This window comes from Glycine max, chromosome 13 (assembly GCF_000004515.6).
Source record: "Glycine max cultivar Williams 82 chromosome 13, Glycine_max_v4.0, whole genome shotgun sequence".
Lineage (NCBI taxonomy): Eukaryota > Viridiplantae > Streptophyta > Magnoliopsida > Fabales > Fabaceae > Glycine > Glycine max.
The window spans coordinates 26,795,012-26,813,267 of NC_038249.2; the positions used below are offsets into that span (position 1 = coordinate 26,795,012).

Here is an 18,256-nt window from a genome sequence, read left to right on the forward strand (position 1 = left end):
CTTTTAAGTTAACTTATTAAATTATAAGTATTTGATAAAATTAATTCAAAAATATAAAATAACATAATGAATATTTAAAAAGAATAATAAAAAAATTAAATAAATATTTTATAGATAAAAAGAAAATAAAAATTAATATTTTAAAAATGTTGTTTAAAAAATATTATAAATTACATAAAAAACTTGTTTTTAAAGTTCTTTTAAGTGAAATAAAATTTTCAACTAATAAAAAATTAAAAATAATTAAAATAACTTGTTGAATATAGTCATTACCGACGCATCCTTATCATTATTTTAATTTCCTAATTTCAATCTTATCTTTTATTAAAAAATTTCTACTTTCTTTTTTTTTAAATCAAATTATATTAACAAATCTACTCAGGAGAACATGCTTGCGTTGTTAAGTAACATGCTAACGATTCTAATAAAATTAGTAAAAATCAGAAAAAGAAAAAAGAAAAAAAAACTCACATTTATGAACTCACTTTTGTAATAGATAAAGTTGTTGACGCCTGGTTGTATAATCACGTAAGTAATTTAATCGGAATTTTTAAGATTGAAAATTTTAGACGCACTGAATCATATATGTTGTCTATGGCTATGGTATGTTGGGACCACACATTCCAATTAATTTTAATGTTTTTTTATTTGGTTGAAAATTTTATTTAATAGATCGGTAAATAAGTTTATTTTAATTGTTTCTTAATAATTTTTAATTTTTTTAAAATTTTATTTGAATTATCATTTTTAAAATGATAATTTTTAGCTTATAACTTTTATATTTTTATCCTTAATATATTTATTCAATTTTTTTTAAACAAGCCATTATTTTATTATTTTTAAATATTTTTAATTTAATAAGTTAAATTTTTGTCTTTCAATTATTAGTTAATTTTTTAATATTTAATTAAATTTTTAGATAGTTTTGTGAAATATAACATATGTATATGTATATGTTACGGTTATTATTAATAGTGTAATATGTATTGGCTAATTTTGTTGTTACAATTAAATCCAAATATTAGAGTATTAATAGTTTAATTATTAAAATATATTTTATGAACCACTGAAAATACAGAATTTATAGATATTTAGCTAATTTTAAACTAATATTTAAATCAATGATATTTATTATAAATAAATAATACTTATAACAGTTAAATTGCAGTAGTAATATATAACATTTGCAGTAGTAATATATAACATTTGGATTACATAATAATCTTCATAGATAAAGTCAATTTTTGAAGCAATTATAGATTAATAACTTTAAAATATAACAATGATAATTATTTTTTAATAAATATAACAAGAATAACAATAATCTCATTACATTGACAAAGTTTTGTTTAAGCGGTAACGAGATTAACCAATTCAAAATTTTAATAATATCACATAATTATACTGATATCTTCAAAATGATTAAAAATATCATTTTAAAATAAAATTTTAATTTTCTCAATAAAAAAATTTAAAATGATTAATTATAACACAAAATTCAAGTAATTTAAACATAGTATTCACAATAACAAAAATACATACTCAAATTCAAATAATTATAAATTTATATTTATTATATTTGTTTTATTTTATATAGATATTATATCAATAGATCTCACGACTAATCAAGGATAACCAAATTAACAATTAATACACTTAAAAAAGTAATTCAATATTTCTTATAATTAAGAAGGAAAAAAATCATACGGTAAGTAGTATTTGCCAGAAGACAAGTCCTGAAATGGACTCAAGTATTCCTTTATAAACAATGTTGTGAAACTTTTTTACTTCAATATTACTCAAAAATTAGATTAGTTAAGGGGATCTAGATTAGGCCGTGTGCTCCAACCATAATCACCAGCACTACAAACTTCATAAGAAAAAACAATGATCATCAGCCTGGCAAGCAAATATACAGAGCAACAACTGACTACTCCATGAAAAGCATTTGGAAGCTTCGAACAGCAAGACTTAAATGATAAGAATTTGGAAGCTTTAAACGGCAAGATTGTTGTACACAAGTAGTTAAATCATGCTGTTCATCGAGTTAACATGTTCATAGTGTCATCCCATAAAAATTTAGTTAACAAAACCATTTCTAAATTGCAAGCAATCAAAATTCCAAGTAAGTTTGGAATCTTCATAACTCCTAACAGTCCATCATCGGCATCCTTGTCACTCAGTTGTGGAGAACAAACCACAGTAGACATCAGCACCACATTTCCAATTTCCATAGATTTGTACGATAATCATAAAGCCTACACATGCAAATAAAACATGTTTCAGAGGGATATAACTAAACACAATCCGTATTTACAAGGGATGCAGATGGAACCAATGTATTTTTTGAAATTCATCACAAAGCAAATCAGGAAAATGAAATGAAAGGATCAAAGAAAATGAATTAACTATATACAGGTAGAATCACGAACAGTAGAGAATTGTCCAATCCAACTTGACTGTGAAGATTGGTAGTAGTGTTTAGGTTAGATGTTCTTTAACTTGTTCAATCTGTAGCAAGAGAAAGGACATGGGGATGCTATCACTAGTGTAAATCTATTTATATTAATCTTTTGTTGACTTTTATAAACCTATAATTAGTTTGTTTAACAAAGATTGAGTTAGATATAGTTAGAATTTCTGGGACAAAGTGAACATGGAAAATTATCTCAGTACCTTACTTTTCTCTTTATGAAATACTCCAATAGCTAAGAAGAAATTTTGAGATATAATCAAATTCAATCATACATTCTGTTCACGTGCTTAAATGATATTCGTACACAAATATGCTTAAAAGTCATTGCCAATATAGAAGGCAAATAAAATAATCATTGCCATATGAAGATTAACAGTGATAGTATTTTAAAACCCAGTCTTCGGCACCTAGACAACACATACTAAACAGTTTACTGCCCAAACTATTTTCAATATTTTAAATTTTCTTTTTAGAATAAATAATTAACATATTCCTAGTATTGGTTCTAAATTCTTTAGAATCATTATCATTTGTTATCAAAGCATAATAAATCCTTTACAATAATACAGGCCGCATAATTCTTGATGACAAATAAATAGCCGCGTTTTATTTGGATATTCAGCAACTTATTACCTGTGTAGTAAGATTTTGAACCAGCAGACGATGATCAAAAGGAAGGTGAATACTAGCCTTGATCGCAATAACATTCAAGCTTGGCAAAATACGCTGTAATATGCTAATGCATGAATACCTCTATTTTCTATTTCTGTTTCCACACTCCAAATATATCAATATGTTTAAGTGTTACAAGACAAATCTGAAAGGCATAACTACTGAGCAGTGACAAACATAACAAACTAAGAAACTTAAGCATCAAACTACAAGCTAAAATACAAGTATCAAATTTGATTCAATTGCCATCATTTTTAACACCAACAAGCAGCTCACTCTTCTCCAGATGTTATTTGTGCCAGTTTGGTTTTGGACAGGTTGAGCCCAACTGGATTTTTTGAACAGCAGTGCACATGCATCCACCTTAGTCGGGTTAAATGGGACATAGTTTGTCTTCCTAAGAGCAGAGGGGGGTTAGGAATTAAAGACTTGAACAAGTTTAATGTAGCCTTACTTGGCAAATGGGGCTGGAACCTGGTGAATAATCAGCATCAGCTTTGGGCAAGAATCTTATTGTCCAAATATGGAGGATGGCATGCTTTACTATATGATAAAAACAGTGCTCACATCTCTCCTTGGTGGAGGGACTTAAAATCAGTCTTCCAGCAGCAGCATCATAATATCTTAACCAGCAACTTGAGGTGGAAGGTGGGTAAAGGGGACAAGGTTAAGTTCTGGCTGGATAAGTGGAGGGGGGATGACTACACCCTCAAAGACAAGTACCCGGCTTTGTACCAAATCAGTCTTCACCAAGACTCTACTATCAACCTAATGGGCCAATTTGCTGATAACAGGTGGGAATGGAGAATTCTATGGAGGAGAAATTTTTTTGATCATGAGATTGATATGATGGCTGCCTTCATGGAGGACATTGCTGATGTTCAGATCCACTTTTCTAGTATGGATTGTCTTGAGTGGAGGGCTGATTCTACTGGGTCTTATTCCACAAAATCAGCATACAGTCTCTTGATGGGTGATGGTACCTCTGCTGCTGAAGACAGTGTCTACAGGAGTTTGTGGAATCTGAAAATTCCTCCAAGAGCAAGTGCATTCTCTTGGAGGCTCTTAAAAAACAGATTGCCCACTAAGCCTAATCTAAGAAGGAGGCAGGTAGATTTACCATCTGATAGATGCCCTTTATGTGATGTAGAGGAGGAAACAGTTGGCCATATTATGTTTTCTTGTTCAGCAACTAGGAGCCTTTGGTGGGAGGTTCTAAATTGGGTTAGTAGAGTGGGCCCTTTCCCCACTGACCCTATAAATCATTTTATTCAATTTTCTCACTGGAACAGCAAGAGACATATAGTCAAGAGATGGGAAGTACTTTGGATAGCTCTATCCATGACTATTTGGAAACATAGGAATTCAGTGGTTTTCAATAACCAGATTTTCAGTCCCGAAAAAGTCATGGACGAAGCTCTGTTCCACACTTGGTCTTGGCTAAAATGCATGGACAAAGACTTTGATATGCATTTCAACCAGTGGTCTTCTAACTTGAAGGAGCAGCTGTCTTAGGGGGGTTATGTCTCTGTTGTTTTTGCTTTGTGTCTATCTTTATGTTGGTTGGGTTAGGCAACTTGCCCTATATATTTGTATCCTATTTCCAGTACACCTAGTACTGAGTTATATATAATAATATCTGATTTTTGCTGTGCAAAAAAAAAATGCATCCACCTTAGTCTTCATACAAAAAAAGTTTGTAAACTCAATTGCACCAGAAAAAATATATAAGATTGGTTGGATATTGCACTTCAAAATTTGAATCAATAGACAACATTATGAGGTGATTTGTTACAGAAACACAAACAAAATTTGGAACAGAGCAGATGTTTATTTAGTCGTAACAGTTTAAATTACACGTTCCTATATATTCTTAACTCAAACTTTGGTAATCCAAAAACCACAAGTCTCACTAGTGTATTAATAGCATTTCCCGCAACCTAAAATTACAGAGTTGCAGAATACAAGAAAATGAACAAGGAGAAGGGGAGGACAAAGTCCAGCATTGGCGGGAGGCAAGTAATCTTTATCAGCAAAATACAGGAAGCCAAAAATGTAGATATATGAGGACAAATTGTCACTAAAATAATTTTTTTCAGAAAAGGAAGCTCAATCATCAACTTCAGCTTTAATCTCTCTCAGCAAGTCGTCCTTGTAATCCTCAAATGTTCCTGGGAAATTTTTGACAGTACCATCTTCGACAACCCAGATTTGACTCCTTTCTTCATCCTCACATACACGTGATATCAATCTTGAATCATGACTAACAAGAACAACTCCACCGGTGAATTCATCCAGTGCATCGGCCAATGCATCAATACTTTGCATGTCCAGATGATTGGTGGGTTCATCTAACAATAAAATGTGTGGATTTGACATGGAGATAGATGTGAAGACCACCCGAGCTTTCTGCCCTCCTGATAGTTTGGCAATAGGAGTAAGATGGTTATGACTTGGTAGCCCAAACTTACCAAGTTTTGCACGGACAGCCTCCTGCTTGCTAAGTCCCTCCTGATCTGGATGGAGACGCAGAAGATACTGCACAGCTGTTTCATCCATTGTTAGAAGGTCCACAAAGTGTTGGGAATATCTTCCTATCCTCAACTTCTGACTCCTTCGAACTTCACCCTCAGAAGGAACCAAATCACCAGCTAGAAGATTCAACAACGTAGATTTTCCAGCTCCATTAGGCCCAACAATGGCAACACGAGTCCCCATATCAATGCCAACATCAACATTTGAGAGCCTGAAATCTTCCCGGTTTGGGTAGCTAAAGCTGACTTCAATAAGCTGCAGAAGTGGGGGTGTGAGCTCAGTAGGTTCAGGAAAGTGAAACTCCACACTGTAATCCCTCCACTTCTGAGGTGCCTCTGGTGGGGCCTCATCCTCATCAACCTTGCCCTTGCCCTTGCCCTTGCTTTTTTCCTTAGCTGCTGCAAACTTAGCTTGATCCTTAACTTTTTTTTGCTGAGCCTGGTTTCCACTCCTCTTAGCCGCTTGCAATTGCTTGGCATAAATATCATACTTCTTATTCATCTCTTTACGACGCTGTTCATACCCGCTCTCAAAATCATCAAAATTTCCACGATAGAAATGAAGTTTCAAATCATGGAGATGAATAATCTCAGTACACACTGTGTTGAGAAAATCCCTATCATGTGAGACAACCACCAGAGTTTTCTTCCAACGGCACAAATACTCTTCCAACCAGAGAACAGCCCTCAGGTCAAGATGATTTGTGGGTTCATCAAGCAATAATAGAGTTGGTTGCACAAAAAGTGCTCGAGCTAAAGAAATTCTCATCCTCCAGCCACCACTAAAGGATTTTGTAGGACGGGCTTGCATATCCTTTGTAAAACCTAAACCAGCTAATATCTTTGATGCTTGAGCTTCAGCAGCATCAGATCCCATCAGCTGTAGTTTTTCATATAGCTCTGCTAGCTTCTCTCCTGTATCGTCTTCCTCATCATTATCTTTGTCTTCAACAGAAGCTGCATTCTGCAGAGAGGCAACTTCTTGTCGAATTTTAACAAGTTCGTCATTAGCAGAAACAACAGCTTCAAGAGCTGTTTTATCATCACCAACTACCTCCTGTTCAACCAGAAGGACATCAATATTCTTAGGTACCGGTATCTTCCTCCAAGCAAGAAGCTTCAACAGCGTGGACTTGCCCTTTCCGTTGGGCCCAACCAAACCATACCTCTTTCCATGAGATATCTTCACCGTTGCATTTTTCAGAAGTTCTTTACCCCGTGCAGACACGGAGAAATTTTCTACTGTTATATCTTTGACATTAGCATCAGCATCATCTCCTCCATCAAGCACCGAAGCCCGGCTTCCAATGACCACAGTGAAAGCATCGTGATCATCCTTGAGAGCCTCCTTCTTTGCCTGCTCAGCAACATGTGCTGCTAAAAGATCCTTCTTTTCACGCTTTTTCAACTCCTTCTCAGCAATAGGCACATCAAGTGGCTTCAAACCAGGCCTTTGCTGCTGCTGACTGGACCTTTTGGCTTCCTCCTCTTCCAAGAGATCATCATCTTCATCATCGGATGGAGGAAGATCAATACCATCGGTGTATGTGGAAGCTTTTGGAGCAGATTTGGGCTTCGGCTTACTGGAGGAAGAAGAGACTTTTTTAGGTTTATCAGGCTTTTCATCCATACTGGCCAGCATGGCAGAGACAGAAATTTTTTCCTTCTTAGCAGGATCTTTGCTACTAGCCTTGACCTTAGCAGATGGGCCAGCATCCTCTGTCTTTTTCCTTCCCATTGTAGAAAACTGACACAAGCAGAAAAAAAAATTATTGAAGAAAAGGAAATCCTATATAATTGTGAAGGTGGCAAGTATTGAAAACACACAAGCATGAAACAAACGAGCATGGCACACGGAAATATAATTAATTGTATCTAATCTATCTTGATTTGATTTGTCAATCAGAAAATGCATATATTAGAAGCATGAACAAACAAGGGCTTAGCTAGAACACAATCGACCGGGGAAGAGGAGGATGCAGCAGATCAAGGAACCCAAAACAGAAAAACAAATAATCGGATTGGAAATTGAAATTGGATTGCAGCGAGAAGAGACAGACAAGTGCCGAACCTGATTTCGCAGAAGCTGGGCACACTCGTAGTCGAGTCGATGTGAGTTAGGGTTTCACTCCACCCGTGAAAGATTTTCACATATCAACAAGAGATATGATAATATTATGTTATTACTCTATTAGATAAAAAAAATATAAAAGAATAAATACGTGAACCTTAAATAAATAAATAGTCATTAAATACTATTGTACTTATTTTACCCTTTTATCTCGTATAAGATAAATTTTTTTTTTTTACTGAAATCTCGTATAAGATAATTATTATCATATTTAAAATGGTTTACCCGTTCCGCGTACATGTTTTATTTAAAAACATTGTAACATTTTTACTAAAAAAAAGTCATGCAGATGCACTAAATATTCTAATAATTTTATATAGTCATTTAATTATAAATTATTATTTAAATTAAAATAATTATTTTAAAAGTTAATAAATTTATTATAAATGATAAATTATAATTGAATTTTATAATGTCATAATATTTCTTCTTAATAAATAATAATAATAATAATAATGATATTGTTGCTTTAAAACTTAATTATATCGATCTGATTCTAAATGCTAAATATAAAAATGAAATTTGGAGAAAACATGTAAAAGAAAAGACATGATTAAAGAATTTTGTAGAAACTCAAAAATTCAAAAATCCATTTTGTGTCAAAAATCAAGAATCAAATGACTTAAGGAGGGGAATGTAAACACGCAAAATTTTCATGCCATTGTTAACCACACTAAAAGAAGCAATAGTCTAAAATGATTGATGGTGGATGGAGTGTGGTGTGAGGAGCCAATTAAAATCAAGAGTCAAGTTAAAGAGTACTTTCAAATGAAGTCCAAGGAGGAAGGATGAATGTTGTAACACCCTCTATTCCGATATACATATTTATATAATAAAATACATAAAAATATCAAATTACATAAAATAATTTCATTCAATAAATATAAAGGAATTCACATGAGTAAAATATTCATATTTACGTTAATCACCAAATTAAATACTTATCAATTAAAGATATAAAAATATTTCTGACTCAAAACAAGATCATTCAAAATTTTAGAGAATGACCTAAAGACTCAACATGTGAAACAAAAATGATAAAAACTATATGTTTAGAACTTCATGCAATTAATACAGAAGTTCATGCCCCAATGTCATATTCTATCAGAGTATTGTGTCCTAACATTCTCGAACACGAGGTTCTTTTAAACTCATCCACCTAACCATTTGTTCCCACAAACACAAGATTCAAGATAGGATCCAAACACAAACAACACATAGACTTATCAAGTGGAACAAATTCATCTTTTCTTACACTTATCCCTAAAAAGGAGAATGTTGAAGGGTTGAGAAAGTTTAGGCCTATTTCCCTTATTGGATGAGGTTTTGATTGTAAATGAGGTTGTTGAGGAAGCTAAGACGAAGAAGAACAGTTGTTTCATTTTCAAAGCCGATTTTGAGAAAGCATAGCACTCAGTAAGATGGGATTTTCTAGCCTACATGCTACATAGGTTGGAGTCTTGTAGGAAATTGATTAGATGGATGTGGGGTTGCTTACAATCTTCATTTACTTCCGTTCTTGTGAATGGGAGCCCAACAAAGAAATTTTATGCTCAAAAGGGACTTCGTCAAGGAGATCTAACTTGGTTTCTTTTTTTGGTGGTAGCGGAAGGCTTTAGTGGCATGTTAAGGGAGGCGAAAGCAAAGGGGCTTTACCGGGGGTTGGTATAGGTGGTGGTGACTTGAAGGTTTTGCTTCTCCAATTTGTGGATGACACTATTTTTTTTTAAAGAAGACATGAGAGATATTATTACATTGAAAGCAATTCTTAGATGCTTTGAGTTGGCATAGGGTTAAAGGTGAACTTCTTCAAAAGCAACTTGGTGGTCATTCACGTGGATCAAGGTAATGCAAGGAGAGTTGAATGAAGTGGAAAATGTGGAGGATTCAATTTTTTTTTTCCAGAAAACTATAGAAATTACCAATTCCATAAAAGGTTAAAGGATTCATATGAAAGGTCTCACATGATAGTGTCCAAACACAAGATAACTCGAGGAAGAGGAACATTACTCTTATTGGAAGCAGTAATTATTGCGTGCTCTGTAACACTACGGTGGAATCTATAAATTACTTGCTATTTGAATGTTCGATTTCTCATGATATATATGGACGGGATGCTATATGTGGCTGGGAGAAATCAGGATTTTACCTTCTAAATGTACATGGCATTTCTGGCAGCATGTAGGAAACATAAATGGTAAAATGGTAAGGATGGCGTGGTGGACCTCATGGGCTTTTGTGGTGTGGACAATATGGAACCACAAAAATGACATCATTTTTAATCAAGCTAGCTGAGATTCAAAAGCGGTTTGGGAGCTCTCACGATACAGAACTTGGAGCTGGTGCAAGGTTTCTTTTAAAGGGTTTGATTCATCTTTGTATGTATGGTGTTTGGATCCTTTAAATTGTGTATTGAATATCGGGTAGTGGCTTTCGGGCTCCAGGGCATGTGATGCTTTTTTTTTTCCTTCGGTGAGGAATATGAATGTATAAGTCGGGGAAAGGTAATAGGAGATGTGATTGCAACTATGTATGTTTAGTGCATAAATTGCAGCCTGGGAGGCGAACGTGTGTCATGTAGGGGTTCTTAATCCCATTAAGGGGCAAACACTTCATGTTTGTCGTGAGTGATCTCTGACACTCCTTGTGGCAGATTTTAATTCACTTTAATCAATATATAATCTTTTTTTGCTGTGCAAAAAGAAAAACTAGTGTTTTAGAATTTATCTTAATTTAAGTTTTCAGTTAACATAATCTCATCTTATTGGTTCTTTGAATCAGTTTTGCAACTCTTAAACCTGCACAAGATCAAAAAAGAAAAACAGAAAACACAGCAAACAAATACAATAAAGCAAGAACTCAAAGATTTACGTGGTTCAACAATGTGCCTACATCTACAGAAAAGTGCAGTTCCTCATCATCACATTGATCATGAAATTACAAGTTCAATACAAGCAACAGCTAGTTTTGATCTCTCTTAGTTTCTCTTTCGACAAAACCTCTCTCAATCACCTACCTCACTACCTCCCTTTAGAACTCTCTGATTTCTGCAGTTTTTTTTTTCTTTATTTTTAGCCTCTTCAAAAACCCACCCACTACATTACATGATCAAATATATATATGTACACTCTAGCTATGCTTTGATGTCAAAACCAATTCAGTTATAATAACCGAAAACAGTTATGACAACACTATTTCAACGTCTTCTCACTTGTGTCATTTGTGATTTTGAGTCACATACCACACATCTCATGTTATTAATTATCAAAGGAGCTCCTCGTATAGTTGTTGATTAAAAAATAAAATTTCTTTACCAAAAATCAACCTAGTAATTAAACAATTATTAGGAAATTAAGTGTATATTTAGATTTAAATTTACAAATTTAAGTTTTGATCAAACTTAAATTTGCAAAAGCAACAGTATTGTAATACAAAACTAAACTTTTAAGCAAAAAAATTATGTCAAACATGTCATCAAGATGAATTTACTCTCTAAACAAATTTTTTGGTTGACCCTAAGAAAATATGTTCATAAACACATCTTAAGACTATATTGTAACATATGCTTGATACACTGATAATATATATATATTAAATTATAAAAAAAATTTAAAAATAACTCAATATCTTAATTTAGGATTTATTAAAAAAGAATAAACAACATTCTTATTTTTTTTTGTTATTTTAATTTATTTTCCTTTTACACACTACATTCTTCTTTAATTTATAATTTTGAGTACTTTCTTTTAAATTCATGTTTTGATTAATTCTGGATACTTCACTTGTTATTTTAAATATTTTTTCTTTAAAAAAATCTTAATTTATAATTCTGGATACTTCACTTGTGATTAATTCCTCACAATGAACAAAATAGTTAATAATTTAATCTTAATTAATATAAAATCATCCTAATCAAATTAGTAAGTATGCATTTGTTGAATATTTGCAAACTTGGCTTTTACATAATTTTGATTTGGTGAAATTATTTTTATTCAAAATTGAATTTGAAGTAAAAAAATATATTTTAAATCTTTTTTATTTCAAAATATAGGTCTATAATTTATAATAAAAATATTTTTAACTTAAAAGCTACTATTCTTTAAAATAGTTTTGTTTTATAGTGGTACTATCATAAAAGAAGTCTTTGGCTTTGATTAATTTTCATCTCAGAAACAATCTATCAAACACATATTCCGATAAACAGAAACACCACCGTTGAATTTGAGAATCCCGGCGAGGCATGTTCTTGCTCCGAGTCCACTCGGTGGAAGAGGACCACCCTCTGGATCCCCAAACCATCTTCCAATCCCAATCCCAATCCCAATCCCAATCCCAATCCAACAACCCTAAATTCAGCGAACGCAGAGGCGCACTCCACTTGTTCCGAACCTCTTCCCATTCCTCGCTCCCAACCCAGACCTCTCTTTCTTCTCTCCTCTTCATCCTCGCCGTCCCCAACTACCTCTCCTTCCACGACTTCATTCCCTTCTGTGGACCCCACCTCGACCGTTTCCACCACCTTCTCTTCATCAGGTAAGCTTCCCTTCCCTTCAGTTCCACTCTCTTACATGCTAACCCTAACTAACCCTTCATTTTCACGTGCCTAACAGAAACGACGGCACCGAAGATCGCTATAGCGTCCTCATCGAGTTCGCCGATCACTTTGCCGCCGACGCATTTTTTACCAATTTCAATGCCAAGAAGTTTTCTCCTGCCGAGGTACTTTTTCTTTTTTAGAAACACCCCCTCATATCTTCATTAGCTTTTTGGTTTTCAATTTGCTCTAATATTTCAAATGATAATCAAAATTTAGGCAGAGGTGTGCCATATTTTGTTTCTGCAATCCGTGGAGTATTCTGAATATGCAGAAGTTGCTGGGACTCCGCCTCCTGGTTGTACGGAAATACCAACTTGTCCTGTTTGTCTTGGTGAGTTGCATTTGTGTGTCTTTATTTAGAGACTCTTGTTTTTCTCTGTTTTTCTGTTTGTCCCTGGCAATGATACTCTTGTGAGGTATTGGTTGTGAATTATGATATCTGTTTTTTATGGAATGCTAGAGAGGTTGGACCCAGATACGAGTGGGATTCTCACAACACTTTGCGACCACTCATTTGATTGCCCTTGTGTTTCAAAGTGGACGTACTTGTCTTGCCAGGTTTTTGGGTTCTTCATTCCTTTAAATCTAGTTTGCGCAATTTATTACACTTCTGATTTATGTTGGTTTAGGTGATTTTATTGTCTTAACGTGTTGGTTTAACCTGAATAAATTCTTCTTGGAGCGTTGTGAGACTTGATGAGAAACTTGGTCATTCATGTTGCTACATTTGTTTTTGGTTTCTTTACGCTAACTATGGAGGTTAATTAATCCACTAGGGTTGGCCTAGTGGTGGGGGTTTGGGGTAGATGCACGAGGACTTAGGTTCGATCCCCATTACCACCGTTGTACACCAAAAAATAAATCTGGAGGTTAATTACAGGTTGCCATAAGCTCCTGTTGTTTATCAAGATTTAAGGATTTAATTGGATAGAATTTGATAACTTAATACTTTTGATGCATTGTCTATGGAAGTTGAAAGTATCTTGTAATTTTGCATGGACATCTCATCAGTTATCATTGTGATAAATCAGGATTTCACACTAGGTTCCAAATGAATGGTATAAAGGTGATGCAAATTTTTTATAGCCAAAATGTTTTGATCTCATCTGCTCAAATTCATGTATCAAGATGGAATGTGGACTCTTATTGATTCACATTCTGGATGTTAAAATCCTTATGGCTTGTTTACTTTGAGAAAGTAGTTTCTATTTCTGTTTCTTGTTTTTGATTTTAATTTTAAAAATACCACCTTGTTTTCAAATTGTTTTCTATATTCAAAGGCTTGCAATTTATACAAAACAATGAAAATAACTTTTAATTGTTTAAACAGTTTCTTATGCAAACCTTTGAAAACAGGAACCAAAGTGAAAATAAAGTAATATTTTTTTTAATTAGAAGTGCAAATAGAAACTTTTTTTCAAAGCAGTTATATAGTTTTATGTTGTGTTTATTATGCTGTAATTTCCTGCACCAAAAGCAGTTTGAACTTTGAAAGCGGTGATTTTATTTGGAGTACACTTAGAAGGATTCCTTATTGATGGAAAATTCTTTGTAAAATGCCTTTCATGTTTATATTGTAGGTTTGTCAATTCTGTCAGCAACAGGATGAGAAGCCAACCTGTTTTATTTGTGGAACATTAGATGATCTCTGGGTTTGTATGATTTGTGGATTTGTTGGATGTGGAAGGTAACATATTATCATTTCTTCTATTTTCACTGATAAACTTGTGTATGAAACTGAAAGCCCCTAATTAATATATTAATATATGAAAAAGTAAAAAAAAATTGTCCTTGATATGCCATGTACTTTTGTTTTGTTGGGGAAGACTTTAATGCCGTGATTTTATTTTATTTTTATCTAGATATAAAGAAGGACATGCCATTCAGCATTGGAAAGATACTCAGCATTGCTATTCTCTTGATTTTAAAACACAGCAAATTTGGGATTATGTGGGTGACAGTTATGTCCATCGACTGAACCAGGACCAGTCTAAAATTGATGGCAAGTTGGAGGAGATGAATTTTCGCTGTATGTCACTGGAAGGAGATTGTGGTATGTGCGAATGCCGTGAAGATTTGGGAATTAATGGGGCCCTTTTCAACAGCAAAGTTGAAACGGTATGGTTCTCATAAGTCACATATTAAACTCTTGAATGTCTTTTTGCCTTTTATTCATGAATAATTCTAAATCCTCCTACATTTTCTATCTACTAATCTTCCTACATTGAATGAAGAAAGTATCGAATATTTTTTATATTTCCAAGCCATCAACTGCATTAATTTTTGCACATAATACTTTTTTTTTTATAAAAGTATTGGGAGGATTAGTAGTAGGATATAGCATCACTCTTTATTTATTCCAAGACTTGCTTGGACAGATTTGTCTGAAACAACAAACCTTGGCATCACTGGTATGATTTTGTATGCTATAACTAACATGGGACACTTTGCACATAGTAGCACTTGGTGCAATTACTGTCTTATAGACATAGGCCCATATAGTTAATTCAAATAGAATATGGGGATGAAATTTTAAAAAGCTATCTTGTATGGAAGTTGCAAAATCATTTAATGACCCCATCTCAATCGTTTGGTTGTTTATTATGTGGTACTTGATGTATATTGTTGCCATTGCTGTTAACATGGTACTCTAAATTTTTCACTTTTCATTGCCCTGCATGATCACTAATTAGTTGTTAACATGAGAACAGATTGTGGATGAATACAACCGTCTTCTTACATCTCAGTTGGAGACACAAAGACAAGTGAGTTAACCCTGATGTCTTTAAAATTATTTGAGAGATGTGAACAATTCTGTAAAAGGAGTCTTTGAATTGGATGTACAGAACTGTAGAGTGTTTTATGTCATCAACTATGCCTGAAAATTACTTGTTTCTGAAATGTCATTGGAAGTTATGAAATTACTCTTCGTGTGGTTTGGATTAGGAACATCAAGTCTGGTAGCTTTCTCTTATGATGAAAGGCTTTGGCACAAATGTTATGATACTCTCCATATGTTGTTGATCTTCTGATGTAATAGTACTCCTGATGGTGTGTTTCTGAAATCTGATTATGTTAATGATTTTTTGTTTTAGTATTATGAATCTTTACTAGTGGAGGCAAAAAGTAAAATGGAAAGTTCCATGTCTGAAGCAGTGGAGAAAGCTGCAGCTTCTGAAATGCAGGATATCCAAAATGAACTGGAAAAGTGTACAGAAGAAAGAAATGCCATTGCTGAGGTAACTTCATACATTTGGTTTATTATTTGCTTGAATTCTCGGCTATTTACCCATTATTTCTTACCTTAGGTCAATCAGAAACTCATAAAAAATCAAGAGATTTGGCGGAAGAAGTTTAAAGAAGCTGAAGAGAGGTACATATGCTTTTATATATTTCATATTTATTTAAATTTGATATAACAGGAAATTACCACTTCAGACTATAACTTCATTCTCGATCCCTGTCTAAATATATGATCATTTAGGGAAGCTAAATCAATTAAATTGATGAATGAGAGGATAATTGATTTGGAGGAACAGGTATTGCAACTAGCTTCAATGATTCTTTGTGCAGTTTTACAGTTTTCCAAATTTATTGTCATGTGATGGGTTAAATGATGATGCAACAGATTAGAGATATCAAGATTTTTCTAGAAGCACAAAAAACAATTGATAAAATGTCAGATTCAAATGGGATCAAGGAGGGAACAGTCCTGCCGGTGGCTTATGAGCAATCTTCTCCAGGCCACAGTAAGAGAAACAAAAAGTCTGGCCGAAGGAGGAATTAGTTGCAACCTCAACCAGAACACAATATTCGAACTTATGGGTAGTCTGCTTTTTAGGAGGGAAGGACACTGCTTCTGATTATTACACTGATACTTGTTGATATATAGAGGCAGTTCCAACTCGTGGCCATGGATTGCTGTCTGCATATTTTAGATGTTGTATAGTTTATTCTTGTAAACAGTTAGTTTAACGAATTTCGTGGTCCTAACCCTTTCCTCTCTGATGCCGTTCGTGGTTACGATGGTAACTAACCAAAAATTAGCAAGTAACAATTTAGCTCCATTGCAATGTCAGAGTCATATTTTCAGTAAATTCTTTATTATTCATTGAAATTCATTAAAATATATTCACAAAATGATATGAATTTCACTCCATATTAATCAATCTCACATTATTTCATAAGTCTTAATAAATTTTAACCAATAATCAAATGTATTACTAATATTTCTCTTGTAAATTGTTTGCTTTGCCCTAGACGAGGCGTGGTGGCCAGTAGCTTGAGATTTGCAATTTTGAAAATGGTTATGGATGAGGGTATTTTTAATAGGTGGTCTAAAGTGGATCATGATTTTTAACCATGAGATGAATCATGTTATTATAGATTATTTCACACTAGATCCTTTTACCCTTTCCAACGTCATCTCCGACCGTTGTTCCCCGGTGGCTTTTTCTTTATCCCTTCTTTCCTCATTACCTCCATCCTCTATGGCAACTTCCTCTTTTTCTTCAAACTCGCGCCGAGGAACAATACCAGATCATAAATGTTGACATTGAAGGAATCAATTTTTGCCGAGCGAGTGCAGAACCGATGCGAGGGTATCGATCGCGTTCTCGATGGAGATTGCAGCGGGAGTGACGACGTCGTGGCAGTGGCCGGTGTTCATGCCAGTGATGGAGGCCTTCATCTCGTCCTATGAGTTCGTCATTGTTTAACAAATATTTTATCTTTCATGATACTTTTCTCATATCTCGAAAAAAAACCTATATTGGACGCACCAGCTTACTTTTCCACAGTGAGAGATTTGAAAGGCTCTCCAATAATGCTAGTCTGCGTCTCATTAAAAATGTGTCAAACTAACAAGTGACAACATACCAGCAGTAGAGGGTGAGATGCCAATTTAGTTGGGATGTCTCCCTCTTCTGCCTTTGGAGCAATGCAACTCTTTTTTGACTAAAAAAAGAAACAAGTGATAACAAATAAATGTTTCTTGTCATCAGAATTAGTCAAATTGGATGAACCAACTGACCATCAAATCCCTCTTTTTAACAAATATTTTATTCTTTCAAGATTATAAATGTTTTTTTGTATATTTTCATTTCTGTACATGTACAAAAAATACTTCATATATATTACATGTCTAAACAGATGATGATTGAATTTAAACTACAATTCTCAGTTAATAAATGTGTTTGATTTTACATTTGAGGCATCTAAAATCATGTCAAAATATAATTTAGCATAATTTTAGATAAGTATTCACAGGTAGGGATAACACTGGAGCAGGGCAAGTATGGGTAATAACTAACCGTTTGGTGCGGCCAAAAATTGATTTTTATTTTCTAGTCATTAGAATTTATATTTTAAAACCATCACAAATGTTAAAAATCGTCATGTCATAAATGTGTATGGGTTCGAAGTCCTACTAGAAAAGAAAACATCATGTTTAAACCTACCGGCCAAAACAGTTTTAAGCCAGATTCTTACTAAATAAAATAAAAACAAATTAAATTAATTCTTGCAGGGTCGTTGCACGCCTATGCAAGTTGCGTTCAGCACCCAAACAGACCATTCGGGATGTGCTCGCTCATACACAGTTTTGCATGCCTATGCAACCTTCTGCTAGCACCAAAATAGCTTTAAATCTACTTCAAAATAGCTTAGTCCTTAAAGTCTAACAGGTTTGACAAAAAGTTGAAAACAAATAGAAATATGCAAAATTAAGACCTAACCAACTAATAGTGCAACTAATTTTAACTAAAATTATAGCTAACAATTAACTAAAATGCAATGCATCATCTAGTAAGGTTGTCTAAGATCTCTGTGTCTAGTTCTTCCTATAA

The 18,256-nt window shown here is 33.7% G+C and overlaps 2 protein-coding genes across 2 annotated transcripts; one reads left to right on the forward strand and one right to left on the reverse strand.

The window, feature by feature from the left end:
* Positions 1-4,959: 4,959 nt before the first annotated feature.
* Positions 4,960-7,872, reverse strand: LOC100806865 (ABC transporter F family member 4). The gene is made up of 2 exons (XM_003542582.4): positions 7,754-7,872; positions 4,960-7,429 (listed from the first exon to the last, which is right to left on the reverse strand). The coding sequence occupies exon 2, from the start codon at positions 7,418-7,420 to the stop codon at positions 5,258-5,260; it is 2,163 nt and encodes a 720-aa protein (XP_003542630.1). The 5' UTR covers positions 7,421-7,429; positions 7,754-7,872; the 3' UTR covers positions 4,960-5,257.
* A 4,086-nt stretch (positions 7,873-11,958) lies between these two features.
* On the forward strand, positions 11,959-16,477 carry LOC100807397 (BRAP2 RING ZnF UBP domain-containing protein 1). Its single transcript, XM_003542583.5, has 11 exons — positions 11,959-12,346; positions 12,424-12,532; positions 12,627-12,741; positions 12,871-12,968; positions 13,991-14,097; positions 14,273-14,528; positions 15,122-15,175; positions 15,506-15,649; positions 15,719-15,783; positions 15,895-15,949; positions 16,039-16,477. The coding sequence occupies exons 1-11, from the start codon at positions 12,054-12,056 to the stop codon at positions 16,195-16,197; spliced, it is 1,455 nt and encodes a 484-aa protein (XP_003542631.1). The 5' UTR covers positions 11,959-12,053; the 3' UTR covers positions 16,198-16,477.
* Positions 16,478-18,256: the final 1,779 nt, after the last annotated feature.